Source organism: Aulostomus chinensis, chromosome 10 (assembly GCF_037954235.1).
Source record: "Aulostomus chinensis isolate RoL2024-O1b breed Wild chromosome 10, RoL_Achi_v1.0, whole genome shotgun sequence".
NCBI classification, from domain to species: domain Eukaryota; kingdom Metazoa; phylum Chordata; class Actinopteri; order Syngnathiformes; family Aulostomidae; genus Aulostomus; species Aulostomus chinensis.
In genome coordinates this window covers 264,850-276,992 of record NC_141329.1, presented here as the reverse complement: position 1 = coordinate 276,992, position 12,143 = coordinate 264,850, and the positions used below count along the sequence as shown (strand labels likewise).

General features: G+C 47.2%; 2 protein-coding genes across 7 annotated transcripts; both read right to left on the bottom strand.

Annotated features, from left to right (window-relative positions):
* Positions 1-1,155: 1,155 nt before the first annotated feature.
* Positions 1,156-11,833, bottom strand: LOC147253971 (neurogranin-like). 6 transcript variants are annotated; one of them, XM_086215315.1, is made up of 10 exons: positions 11,582-11,833; positions 11,203-11,508; positions 11,090-11,140; positions 10,904-10,939; positions 10,685-10,801; positions 10,569-10,593; positions 10,294-10,466; positions 10,102-10,214; positions 8,055-9,260; positions 2,896-3,034 (listed from the first exon to the last, which is right to left on the bottom strand). In XM_086215315.1, exons 1-9 carry the CDS (start codon positions 11,625-11,627, stop codon positions 9,132-9,134), a joined length of 996 nt encoding a protein of 331 aa, XP_086071441.1. In that variant the 5' UTR covers positions 11,628-11,833; the 3' UTR covers positions 2,896-3,034; positions 8,055-9,131. The 6 variants fall into 6 exon arrangements, with proteins under 6 accessions (XP_086071446.1, XP_086071445.1, XP_086071441.1 ...); XM_086215317.1 differs by having other exon boundaries at positions 2,897-3,031; XM_086215316.1 differs by lacking the exon at positions 2,896-3,034 and adding an exon at positions 4,040-4,174.
* Positions 4,042-9,110, bottom strand: LOC147253972 (uncharacterized). Its single transcript, XM_086215314.1, has 3 exons — positions 7,602-9,110; positions 7,475-7,518; positions 4,042-6,672 (listed from the first exon to the last, which is right to left on the bottom strand). The coding sequence occupies exons 1-3, from the start codon at positions 7,839-7,841 to the stop codon at positions 5,763-5,765; spliced, it is 1,194 nt and encodes a 397-aa protein (XP_086071440.1). The 5' UTR covers positions 7,842-9,110; the 3' UTR covers positions 4,042-5,762.
* Positions 11,834-12,143: the final 310 nt, after the last annotated feature.

The window sequence follows — 12,143 nt, the reverse complement described above, 5'->3', positions numbered from 1 at the left end:
TTACCACCCAGCAGAGGACACGAGCATCCTCACTGACAAGCTGCCTGAGAGAGAGAAGAAACCATGCAGATCCTTCCAATGAGCCACTAAAATAGTCACCATTCAGCCTAACAGACAAGGGAGGGGGCAGCACTATTATACTGTGCCTTGCTGTGGCAACTTCCAAAGTGCTGCAGAAACTTGCTCACACATGACTCATATGAGCTTTGTTAAGAGCCGGACCGACATGCTTTCAGCCTCTTTTTTGCAAACCTGTCTTTTCCTTGTCCTCAGAATTCAATGTACAGCACCGAGTGGGCGTTGTGCTATGTTTGGAGGTGTGCAGAATATTGATTGTTCACCCACAGTCATTAAAGAGACAGGAGAACGTGGCCATGGCACCTCTGGGACTGAGTAGGAGAAAAGAGAGAATAGGTGCATATCAAGCCCACAGAGGATGTTTCTGAGAGAGTGGCGGAGGAGGGACGTCAACCTGAGAAGGGAGTGCTTTGCAAGACCTCTGAGAACATATCAGCGGTCCATCTATACCTGGTCACACACCGAATACCCTGGTGTGTGTGTGTGTGTGTGTGAGAGAGAGAGAGAGAGAGAGAAAATTAATAGTTAAGTATGTTCTCCCTGTGTGAGAAGGCATGTCATGTGCAGTTGGAGTTTGTGCAGCATGCCGTGCTGCTCAGATGTGAGTGGGCGGGCTGAGTGGGAGCACTGGGAGCCTGAAGATGCTCCAGTCTGTTTCTCATAAAGTGAACAAGACTGGCTCAGCAAATGAAGCAGAAATTATGTTATTCTTGTGTAACTTAAACAGCCCTGTCGCTCCAAAGGTCGGCCAGCTGTTGTGAAATATGAGCACCTGTTGACAGCAGCAGAGTTTACAGCTCCATGCATTCAGGCTTTGTGACTCCAAACAGGCAATGTAATCGTCATTGTTGGTGCAGTCATCATCCCTGGTTCATTGGACTTTGTAAATGATAGGAATAGGCAGCATATATGGTTATGAATTACACAAGGCTTCTTGTGTAATTGGAGACCAAACAGGAGACACAACATTGTACCACACCTTCGGCTGCTGTCGTGTTGAAAAACTTAACCACTTAATCGAGGAAGTTGAGGTCACAGAAGTGTTTGAATCAATGAAGTTTAAATGCATTTCACCGTGTATTTAAGGTGGATTTATTAGTGTAATGCCATGACACTACAGATAAGTTCAGCAAGTTACTATTGAATGCATTTTCAAGCATGAATGCTCTCAGAAATCTGACAATGGAACCTGACACAACCGACAAGTCACACAAGTCAAACCCACCAACACAGCAAGAAAGCATAATGAACCTTTGTGTCAGAGGATAAAGCTGTAACAATTGTAAGTGGCAAATAATGTAACTACTGCATGCTTACTGCTCTGGAAGATCAGATTTTATAGAAAATGCTTTTTTATTATGTGAAAAATAATAATTGAGGCATTTGCAATGGGTTAACGTAGAATAAATACAACATACATAGCTACTTCTTCCTTTAATGCTATTGATGTTTTAATTGGTTTCGTGTGCATGTCACATGAGCAAATAGTTGTCAAGGTACAAGCAGGAAAAGAATGCAAAATAAAGAATTTAGCCACCAAGTACACAAAGCTGATGCATACACAGAGGGAGTGAACTGATCAACCCTGATAAGCCCTGTTTAGCATTTGGAGGACATTCATTTTCACATTCACAGATCATCATCTAAAAACTAGCACACTACCAGAAGTTTCACAAGTACATGCAGTGAGTTGCAAATGCTGGGTCAAAGACGTCCGTACTGATGAGACTGCTGGAGAAGCAGCGAAGGAGTGTTAAAGTTCACGAAAATCACACAACACGCCCTCAAACTGTGCGCTCATTTCCTACTGCTAATTTTTGTGTTGGAACATAAAATGACTCCTGGGGTAAAAAGGTGTGTCTGAAAACCAACCCGGCCAGTTGATGCCAGCGTCTCTTGCTACCTTGCTTCCCCCCTTTTCTCTTCTTCAAGGTCTGGATGGGGGCGTCAGTGCTTGGGAACAGGCGTGTGGTGTCTCTCTACTGTCCCCGATCCTCCTGTCTCTATGAACACAAACAGTCCAGGGTGAGCTACATGCTGCGGAGCCTCCAAGTCATACTCAAAAACACTTGTATCTTTTTGCTGTTTGAGGAGAATCAATTTCCAAAGGCTTGCTGTAAAATTCCCCTGTGAATAGTTTTGCATTATTTCTCAGTGCTGAGAACTTGATGTTCTACAGGACTTGAATGCAGATGAAACCCACTTCTGTCATGAAAGGGGGTCTCCCCCAGTGGGAGGTGTCGGGCATGTGCCTGGTTCCAGCTCGACAGGTTCATTAATCCTGCCTGGCCCTCTGAAGCAGATCTTACACCTGAGGCTATAAATACTTCTCCTACATAAAGATGCGAACAACTGGGTTAGAGAGACACACTGCTGTGTTACAGGAGACGAGGAAATGTGGAGGGCTGGGAACCCTAGGTCATCTATCAAGGTGCTGGTTTGGAGAGGAAATGGGGTTCTGCTCCAATGGAACGCAACCATTGTCTCTCACTGACAAGTCCTTAAACAGAGGGTTTGTTCCAGGCTAATTGAACGAGTCACTCTGTCTGTATTGCATTCATCACACATAACGTTTGTCAGGTGGTTTCTAATTGGTGTGATTAATTACGTGTAGCTTTCCTTTTTTGTGCAACAACAAATCAATTTGTGATATGTGGTAGGATTCAACAGCCATTAAACACCCACTGTTCCCTCACCGCCACTCACCTACAGTTGCCGTGTGATGGGGCACCTGGAAGAGGACCCGATCTCATCCCTGGCTCTTACACTACTGACCTACATCTCCAGTGCTGCTCACCTCCTCCCCTTCCACTTTGTCCTCCGGTTTCATCTTCTTGCGGGTCATGTGCCCACGGAAGCCAGCCTGGATCTTGGCTGCTGCCCTGTTGGCCTCGGGGTCATCCAGCGGGATGTCCATGATGTCCTCCTCCTCCTGGGGTCGGCTGCATTCCTCCTGCTGACAGGACGGACAGACGAGGATCTATCAGAGCTCATAGAGGGAGGTTTTGTTCCTGGAATTCTGTTTGATAGAGAGGTTGTGTGCTGAGTAGCTCTCTTTTCCTTCAACAGAGCACTCAGGAGGTCAATATCCCATATTCATATCCATGTCATCTTCTGTTTAATACTCAGCTGGGAAAAACATGTCTGAGTCAGCCGGTTTATCATGAGCGATCGGTGAGCTGTGCTGTTTGTGTGTCTTGGCTCTACAGAGTTACAGTCACATTGACTCTGATCAGTGGCCAGTGATGAGAAGTGGATGAAGCTAAGCAATCTCCCTTTATTGTTAAGAAGACACGTGACTTGTCTAGTTACAGGAAATGAAATTAGGCTGGGCTGAATATGAAGAGCAAGGAAAACTGCTGCCGTCAAGACGGCGGGTCCTGGAGGAAAGGTGGGGGTGGCCAGGAGGGAAATTCTGTCCCATCACAAAGTGTCACTCGAATAGTGCCAAGTCAACAAGTTATGTAAACTGTTTCGAATTCCATCACCAATTGCCTGTGCATTGCTTATTGAAACAGATTTCACACAAACACAGCCCGCTGTCGACCCAGCAGCCCTGCGTCATGTCTCCAGTGGAACCCCTCTGGTGGAGGACTGAGACCACCCACCTGCTCAGCCTCCCTGTCTGACAGCAACCAGCACCCAGCTCTGTCCCAGCAGCCTCTCTACACCGAGGTGACTCCAATAATCCACTCAAATATAATATTGGCCTTCATAAACCAGGATGGAAGCACATTCATTTAGAGGCTGTCTGAGAGTCTGAAATCTTAACAGATGAAGTTGTTTTGTAGAAATGCATGTAAACAACAACAACAACTACACACATGAGGGTGATGGACCTGAACGATGGTAAACAACCTCAATGATTCACTTGGGAGCATGCAAGTATTTACCAAACTGATCAGTTGGTAAAAAATTCAGAAAGTGGATCCACAGCATGTACTTACATTACGACAGTCCATGTTTGGCTCTCAGAGATAACCTGAGTGTTCAGGTGAGCTGACCTGGTGGGACTCGTACGCCTGGTCTACCTGCAGCTCTCCTCAAGCAGCCGTCCGTATTATACAGATGCCTCGCTGGCTCCTACTAACAATCACTGTATGTTCAGTAACATCCGCTCACGCAGAGAGAGAGAGGGAGAGAGAGAGAAAGAGAGGGAGTGAGAGAGGAGGACAGAGAGGGAGAGAGAGAGAGAGGGGTGGGGGGGCAGAGACCTCCAACAAACATGACAGCATGAGTTCTGTCTTCTCAGTCTCATTAATGTTGCTGTCCCACTGTTACAGACTCTCACGACACAGAGCAGGACTGAATTCTGCTGCACTGGTTTAAAGTTTAAAACCATTAAGAGCAGTGAACTGGTGCTCAGTCTGCCACAGTGAGTGAGCATCAAAACATTCCCAAGTTGCAGCGATACGATAAGAAGCACAGATGAGCAGCACAGAAATACTATGTCCCGGCAAGATGGTCACGAACAACAATTGCTGACTTTCAAATCTGCCACTAATCGTGTGTAGAGGAAGCAGAGTAAATATCTTGGCGAGGTGTTATAAATGCATCAGAGTGAGCAGCAGCCCTCTCCGTCGCTCCGATCCCAGCTGGTACAGCCGCCCACACTCCTGCCAGCCTCAGACACAAGATGCAGAAACATCCATTTCTCAGAGCCGTATCTCTGACATGATCACTCCTTCACCAATAACACCCGGTGTCACTTGACCATGAGATTATCAATCACTCTGAGTACGTCAATGCTCTGTAGTCAATCATGATGTCGTTAGCTGGCCAACCAGTTGCCTATCGACCCCCGTCCACGCAGACACACATTGGAGGTACTGTGACTACGATGTGGCAGTAGAAGGCCCATTACATGCGCTAATGTGTGGTACTTTGGTTTCAGCTTGAGAAAAAGTGCCAGTGAGCAGAATGGCTGTTTGAATCTGTTTTATGAGTCAGTTAGAAGCTGCTAGAACCGATACAGATGGTGCCTAGCAACAATCAACATCACCAGCTCCTATTAATTCCATGACGACACCAACAGAGAGAGCAGGATGGTGAAGGGTTGCCATGGTAACCTCCTCAGTAACTCGTCCTACACTCCCAACCTCCCTCCTTGTTTGAAGCACCCTTGTCAGTCCAGACAAATCAGACGGCACTAACTGTGCATTGCTGGGATGGTGATGCAAGAGTCCAGTCTGAATCTGTTGCTGAGGTCCGAATGGAGCTGATGGCAGCGTCCCCACCGGGACCCACACCGATGCTCGACTCCATAACTTGGTTTCTGTGCTCGATCACTGGTCCTTGTTTAACACAGCGGCGACCTGGCATCATCCACTTAATGACCTCTATTGGCGAGCAGGGCCACTTGATGACACTCGTCCTTGAAGACTTTATTTATGTCTACTCGGACAAAAATGGGAGCGCAGCAGCTCGTAGCGGGGCAGCGTTCACCTCTACCAAAGACTGCGTGACTTCTGCCTCTCTCTTTGACTAACTAAAGTCAATCTGGGACACCGACATCCCCGCCGTGCGACAGCATCGGCCACATTCGCTCTACCCACAGGTGTGAATGGTTATGCACTGTTTCATATTTGTCCTCAAAGATGTCTTGATAAACGGCTCCAAGAGTTGTGATATGGTCGTGAGCACCGGTTGGTCACTGATGGTAGGACACGCCCTCGGTCACTGCTCTACTTCACAATACACACAAACAGCATTACCTCGTCACTTCCTTGGCCCTCACGTTCTGGTGGGCCCTTTCCAGACCCAAGTGGACGCTCGTCATCAGAGCTCTTTGGTAAAATGAGGGGAAAGGTGGATGCAGACACCTCTGCTTCACCTTCTACTTCCTCTCTTTTGGAGTTCACTTCCTCTGGAGCTCTTTCCATGTCAGGCTCACCGTGGACTTGTGTATCAGATTCATTCTGCTCTTCAGACTCACTGTCCCGGATCTGCATTACCTCAGGGTGCGGAACCTCGCCTTCTGGCTGATCCTCAACAGCCCGCCGAGGCTCTGGAACCTCCTTAAAGCTAATCTCAACCAGAGAGTCCTGCTTTGGTGGATCAAGGCTGCCAAAACCACTCTTCATGAAAACTGTTCCTTTCTGCTCCTTTGGCTCATCTGCCTGAACTTCAGCCACTTGTTGATGATCGGGGGAGTCGGACTGAGACAGTGACCGGGATTTTGAGCTTTCCTCATCAAGCCTGTTGTTGTCTTCCACTGTTCTCCCCGTTTCTGGAAGCTCTGTCGCATGCACGTTCATGTCCGCTTGCCCAGACCATGGACACTCCTGCGCTGGTCCTCCAACCTTGGTGTTCACATTTCCCATTTCTGGATCTGCATCTGTGTTTGCGTTATCAACCCAAGGTGAGGCAACTGTTGGGTCTTTCTCAGTTTCTGTCCCACTCCCTTCATTTGACTGTGCGTGTCCAACTGGCATTCCTGATTCACTTTGTGGAAGACCCTCTTCTATTGAGATGCCTCCTCCTTCTTCTGTGTGTTCGGTGACAGCAGCCTCGTCGCAGACATTAGGTCGTGTCGAGGAGACATTCATGGCTTCTGCTGATACGTCCTCGGTTTGGGACTTATATGATTTTTCTCTAAAATGCAGAAAAATCAAAATGCTGAGCAGCTCAAGATGGAAAAATACATAATAAACAGAGAAAATATACATGATATCATGGCATCTTGATCAAATTATTTTGTCAAATTGAATTTGCGGGCCTCATTGTTGACCTCCTGCTGTCTTGCTGAAGCTTGGGTCTTTCCCAGCAAGCTGAAGAGCCCTGGACTAGAAAACTTCCTGCTCAGCAGGCATCTGGGTGGATTCCCCTGTCCAGTCGTGTTGTTTTAATTCTGAGTTTCATGCCTGTATGCATTAGCTGACATTTGACAGTTTTCCTGGTTCTCCTTAATTCTGACCGTGAAGCACTCAGCGACTGGTGCCGACTGCTGGCTTCTTGGACGCTGCAAACTGAGGCGCTGCCTTCCCTTCACGTCTCTCCCCCGTGTCACTTTAGGAGCCCTTTGAGTCGATCTGCCTGGTGATTACAGGTGTGACGGAGCGATTCTAAGCATACTCTAACTCAATGATGAGAAGTCTTAACAGTAACTTTCTACAGTAAAAAGACTGTAACTACACTTTCCATGAGGTGGAGGACGCTAAGCACTCCGGGTCATTGCATTTATTGTCTGGGAGACTGTCGTTTCACTAATATTCACATTCAACACAAATATTACAACCCTTGTGTCTCACACAAATCACTTCTGAAGTTCAACATTCAGCTGAAAAGAGCAACACTGAAGCAACGTCTTCCTCGTTCGTGGTCCCTCAACAACTCCCCTCCAACGTTCCTCTGCCTGCTGCTGTCCTCAGCTGCTGACAGCAGAAGTCGCACTCACTTGGAAGTGGACTCTTCTGTCGCTGGCTTGTTTTCGTGATCAGCCTGTTGGAAAACCACCACTTCAGAAGCGTTAAGGGACACTAAAGGTTTTCACAACACACTTCGCCCCACAACCACCAACTGGCCTTGTTGCGGAGTCCGTCGTCCGGGTCGCCGCTGCTCTGCTGGCCTGGCGCGGACAGCCGCGGATTCTGTCCCAGCGCTTCATGTCCTTGTCTGTGCTTCAGCAGGGAGGCGAAGTGCTGTGCAGCAAACAGAGGAATATCTTCGGGCTGACCTCGTAAAACTTCTCGGGCCAGTCCCTCCAGAAGGGACGCGAACCCCCGCGGGACCCTCAGGTGGGTGTCGGAGAAAGGTGCTGACATTTCAGCAGAAGTAACTGTGTCCGGCAGCTGTGGGATTAGCACGTTAGCATGTCCCCGAGGGTCTCAGAGGCTAACAGGCTAACAGTCATGAGTCTTTGAGGGACGCACGCCGCTCATGTCACATGTGACTCCATATTGGATCCTTCATTGATAGCGAGATTCAAATATTTTGATAACCAGTTATGTCGTCCCAGTGGAAGCACTGGCACCTACCTGTTTGTGTGGTGTCTGAGCCAACAGCAGGCTTATTCAGTTGACTGTTTCTAGGCAACGGTCCTAACTACGGCCCCTGACGAGGCTCAAACATCAATTAGAGAAACCTCTCAAACCTCAGGAACGTTGTGGTTTTATTGGCCCCGTTGACCCCCATCACACATCCATGCACGCGTCTAGTGGAGGGCTTGGTGTAGGTCGCCAGTGCCCTGCTTCACGTTTGCTTTCCCAACACAGTGAGAGTGCCTACAAATCCCTGTATGAAATAATGCGTGAATTCATTTCATGTCATCCCATCCCATGAAAAGATCATGTTAATGCTGCTTAAATAAGTGTTTAAGAGCTCTGCTTTCGGAGTCTTTGTCCACTTTGCAGGAAGCAGAAGACGCTGATGCCATTTTCAGCCAATCAGAGAGTGCAGGGACAGAGACGCCGAACACTCCATCAGCAATGGCCGTCTGAATGTGGAGCTGCTCAACACTCATTTTAACAAAGTGTAAATCACTGTACCTTTAACCACACGAAACGATTACCATTGATTCCATCATCCTCATCACCGCCTCATAAACCCCCAACACCCTCCAGCGGTCAAGAAGCCGTGGCTGCTTTCGGAGAACGCCTGTAGTGCAGAGGTCATCTGCTCAGCAGTGCACCAGTGATACTCGGCGGTTGATGCCAGTGCAACCACAGAATGCTTGGTTTGACAGGGGAGTTCTACCAAGGTAGCCGGCAAGTACAAACTAGCCAGTGGGAGAGGGGTGTCCAGGTGGCGAGGGCGGTGGTGCGCTGTGACCTCACATGCTGACGTGCATCAGAGTCCTGACTGTCATCTCTGCCTGTCATCCCAACGATGACAAGACCCAAACCCTCAGCCTGAAGTGCTTACAAGACAGGATGGCTGACTGAGATAACAGACAGGTGACTGAGATCAAAGTTCGGCCTCATAGATCAAAGTTAGGGCCGTTAGTGACATCACAACCCTTTCAACAACAGCCTCTGCATTAATTGTTAAAACAGTAACTGTAGACAGCTTCACGTTCAGAGGCAGACATGGCATTTGTTTCTTGTCTTGCTGCATCAGGCGTGTGTGATGACGGCGTATTCAGAGCTGGTGCTCATCTTGCGGGTGACCTCTCTGGACTGGGGGGCGTGAAGTCTGTCAGTTGAACGTGAGGCCTGAAGCCAAGCACTTTCATCTCCTCGCCACTGTAAAACAGGATGAAAAAACAATGAATAGCACAATGCTAATTGAAATACAAAATACACGCTAATCATGCAATTTGCCAACCACTGACATTCAATTGAAACTAAGGTTTATACAATAAAACAGCCTGCAGAAGAGAAAACAGTCAGCTGGGCTACGTGTGGACCCATCAGAGCCCCCGAGCAGTCTTGAAGACACTTTCAAGAGGTCTTTGATTCAAGAGGAAAAGTGAGCTTCATGTTTTTCTCATTCTCACCTCTGTTCATAGCGTCGCCTCCCAGTCCAGGGAGGGTTAGGCTGCTCTCAGAGCAGCTATTTTGTTGTCATTGAGGGATGAGCAGAGGTGTAATTAGCAGCTATTAATTATGGCATGTTGGCTCACTGGAGTGGCTGTGACACTAAATAGAACAGGACTATAATTCACGTCAAGGGGTAAAGGTAAGGTGGCCATCAGGCAACCAAAGGGTCGCTGGTTCGATCCCCACTTCCCCCAGTGACCATGTCCAAGTGTCCTTGAGCAAGACACGGAACCCCTAACTGCTCCTGATGGCCCTGACGGACTGGTGACCCGTCCAGGGTGAACCCCGCCTCTCACCCAATGTCAGCTGGGATAGGCTCCACCCCCCAACTCTTAACGGATAAGCAGTATGGAAAATGGATGGAGGGATATAATTCATGTAATGATTCCAACCCGTTCAGCCTGCTAGGACATATCAGGCAGCTGAAGCCAGAGAGGCCACACCCATCACCTTTAGATTCGTGTGTCGGATGTAAAGATGCAAAACGCTTCATCAGAAGCGAATTCAGGAGTTATGGAATATGACGTTGACGCGACAGGCTTACCTCCTTTTGCACTCCACTCGCCAGGTAGCCAACCTGAGTGAGCTCAGGTGTACTGACACCACGGACAGTTATCAGTATGTCAGCATATGGAACTTCTGCTTCACTGTGGTTGTCTGGTCAAAGCAAGAATTTTTATAATAAAAACATAGAACTTGCATAGAAAACAAACTGTGGATGCAGAGGTGAGCTCACCTGTTGTGGATATCTTCAAAGTCACGTGGTCATCGTGAGAGGACGGGGACCCTGGGGAGAAGGATGGGTGTGGGTCGCGTACCTGCATTGGGGTGCGTTCGCATTTGATCTGGCATGTTGCAAGTTGTTCACCGTTCACGGGTGAGTTTACAGCTTGGGGATGCAATGGAGAACTGAAAGGGAAATAAATACAGACATCGACAAAAACGTAATTCGGTCGCTGTTTCAAAAACTAAACAAATGAAATATGAAATACAAAATCTTAGTTCACTAACCCTGAACTGGAGAGAGCAGGCTCCCCTGGTTTGGGTGAGACATTAAATACATGACTTATTATTAAATAGTGTTTTATTGGAGAAAAGTGGTTAAATGATGATGTTTTTCCAACCACCTTTACAGATGCAGCACTGTCTGTTCTGGCTCAGACACAAGTACATGGCCAATGCTGTCAGCACCGTGGCAACAGCAACAGTCACTGTTGCCACAACCCGGATTCCAAACACTTCCCCTGTTTTCATGGAACAAACAGTTTTGGTATTTCTTGAGCTGGACAGTTACAGACGTTTACGCCTGATCAAGTTCGGGAATATGATCTGTAAATCTGTCTTACCGCCACTTAAATCCTTGGGCTTAGCAGGACTAGACACTGAAAAATGAAGATGATAAATTATACGAGTAATGTCTATTGAGCTTGACGATAATGTGCAAAAATGTCATAGTAATGTACCATAAATATTAATAAATCACATTAATATTTGAATGCATTTAGTATCATTACAAATTTCCCAATATTCACCAGTAGTTCCAGTCCTTGGGGTGACTGTCAGGTTTGGGGTTCTGGTTTGACCTGGAACAAAATTCATTTAAGTTCAATCTGCTACTGGACTTTATCGGAATGAGTTTCTGTACCTTGAAGCTGTAGTGCCACAAGACGCTGTGTTTGTTGCTGAAGTTGAGGGTGGTCTGTGGCTTCTGTGTAGCAAGAGTATCTGGACTGGAGATCTTCAGTGGTCACATTGGACAGATGAAGAGACACTGTGCAATAGTGGCTTTTGCTGAGTATCCCAAGACAGCGAGAGTTGTCTGGCGCTTTACGCCAACAGCCACGAACAAATCCAGTGGAACAGTTGTAGGTACAGTTAAGAGTAAGAGAGTCCCCTAAAGCTACAGTTAGGAAGTCGACAGGCATCTCTGCACTCACACAGCCCACCAAGCCTGCAAAAACAGAAATAAACGTAGTGAAAGACAGGGAAGTCCGTTGCAGGGGAAGATGCGCTGCGTGTCTTACCTCGGCTCAACCAAAGAAACAACAATGTTAAGTGAGAGGAGATCATCTTTTTTCTTCTTGATGTTCCTGACAATTTGTGTGTTAAGGGTTGTCAGGTAAGTCGTGCTCCTCTAGTTTGCCAACCCTTGCACCTGTGCAGAGAAATGCTAAAAAACCCACATGTGCTGTAACCTACAGGAAGTGGTCGACAGCGATTCGAAGCTGCTACAAATAGCTCAACTTTCCATTTACTGAACCCGACCGCCTGCCAAGTGGAAGTTCAGTTGTTTGGAACATACCAGTGATACACCAACATATTGTTATGTAAAGAAAAACAACTGCACTCGCGTATTTTACAGATGGTTGGAAAGAACTGATGCCAGAGATGAAAAATGGTTTGCACATGCATCTGCAGATACACCGTTTCCTGCTCCCAGAGCAAAGGATGTGCCCCATCTTCATTTCTCAATCATGCATCATTGAAGAAAATATAAGTTTTATAAAGCGTTTGATGTCAGTCTCTGAGTTGGTTTGAATTATTAATGAAATGTACATCATTTTCCATATCTTATTCATATTTATT

Excerpts from the sequence above, each read along its gene's own strand:
- LOC147253971 (XM_086215315.1), bottom strand. The coding sequence starts at position 11,627 with ATGATCTCCTCTCACTTAACATTGTTGTTTCTTTGGTTGAGCCGAG. Across the intron at positions 10,940-11,089 it reads CCCAAGGACTGGAACTACTG|TGTCTAGTCCTGCTAAGCCC; the intron begins GTGAATATTGGG and ends TTCATTTTTCAG. Across the intron at positions 10,215-10,293 it reads TTTGAAGATATCCACAACAG|ACAACCACAGTGAAGCAGAA; the intron begins GTGAGCTCACCT and ends TGCTTTGACCAG.
- LOC147253972 (XM_086215314.1), bottom strand. The coding sequence starts at position 7,841 with ATGTCAGCACCTTTCTCCGACACCCACCTGAGGGTCCCGCGGGGGTTC. Across the intron at positions 7,519-7,601 it reads ACGACGGACTCCGCAACAAG|GCTGATCACGAAAACAAGCC; the intron begins GCCAGTTGGTGG and ends GTTTTCCAACAG. Across the intron at positions 6,673-7,474 it reads ACAGAAGAGTCCACTTCCAA|AGAAAAATCATATAAGTCCC; the intron begins GTGAGTGCGACT and ends TCTGCATTTTAG.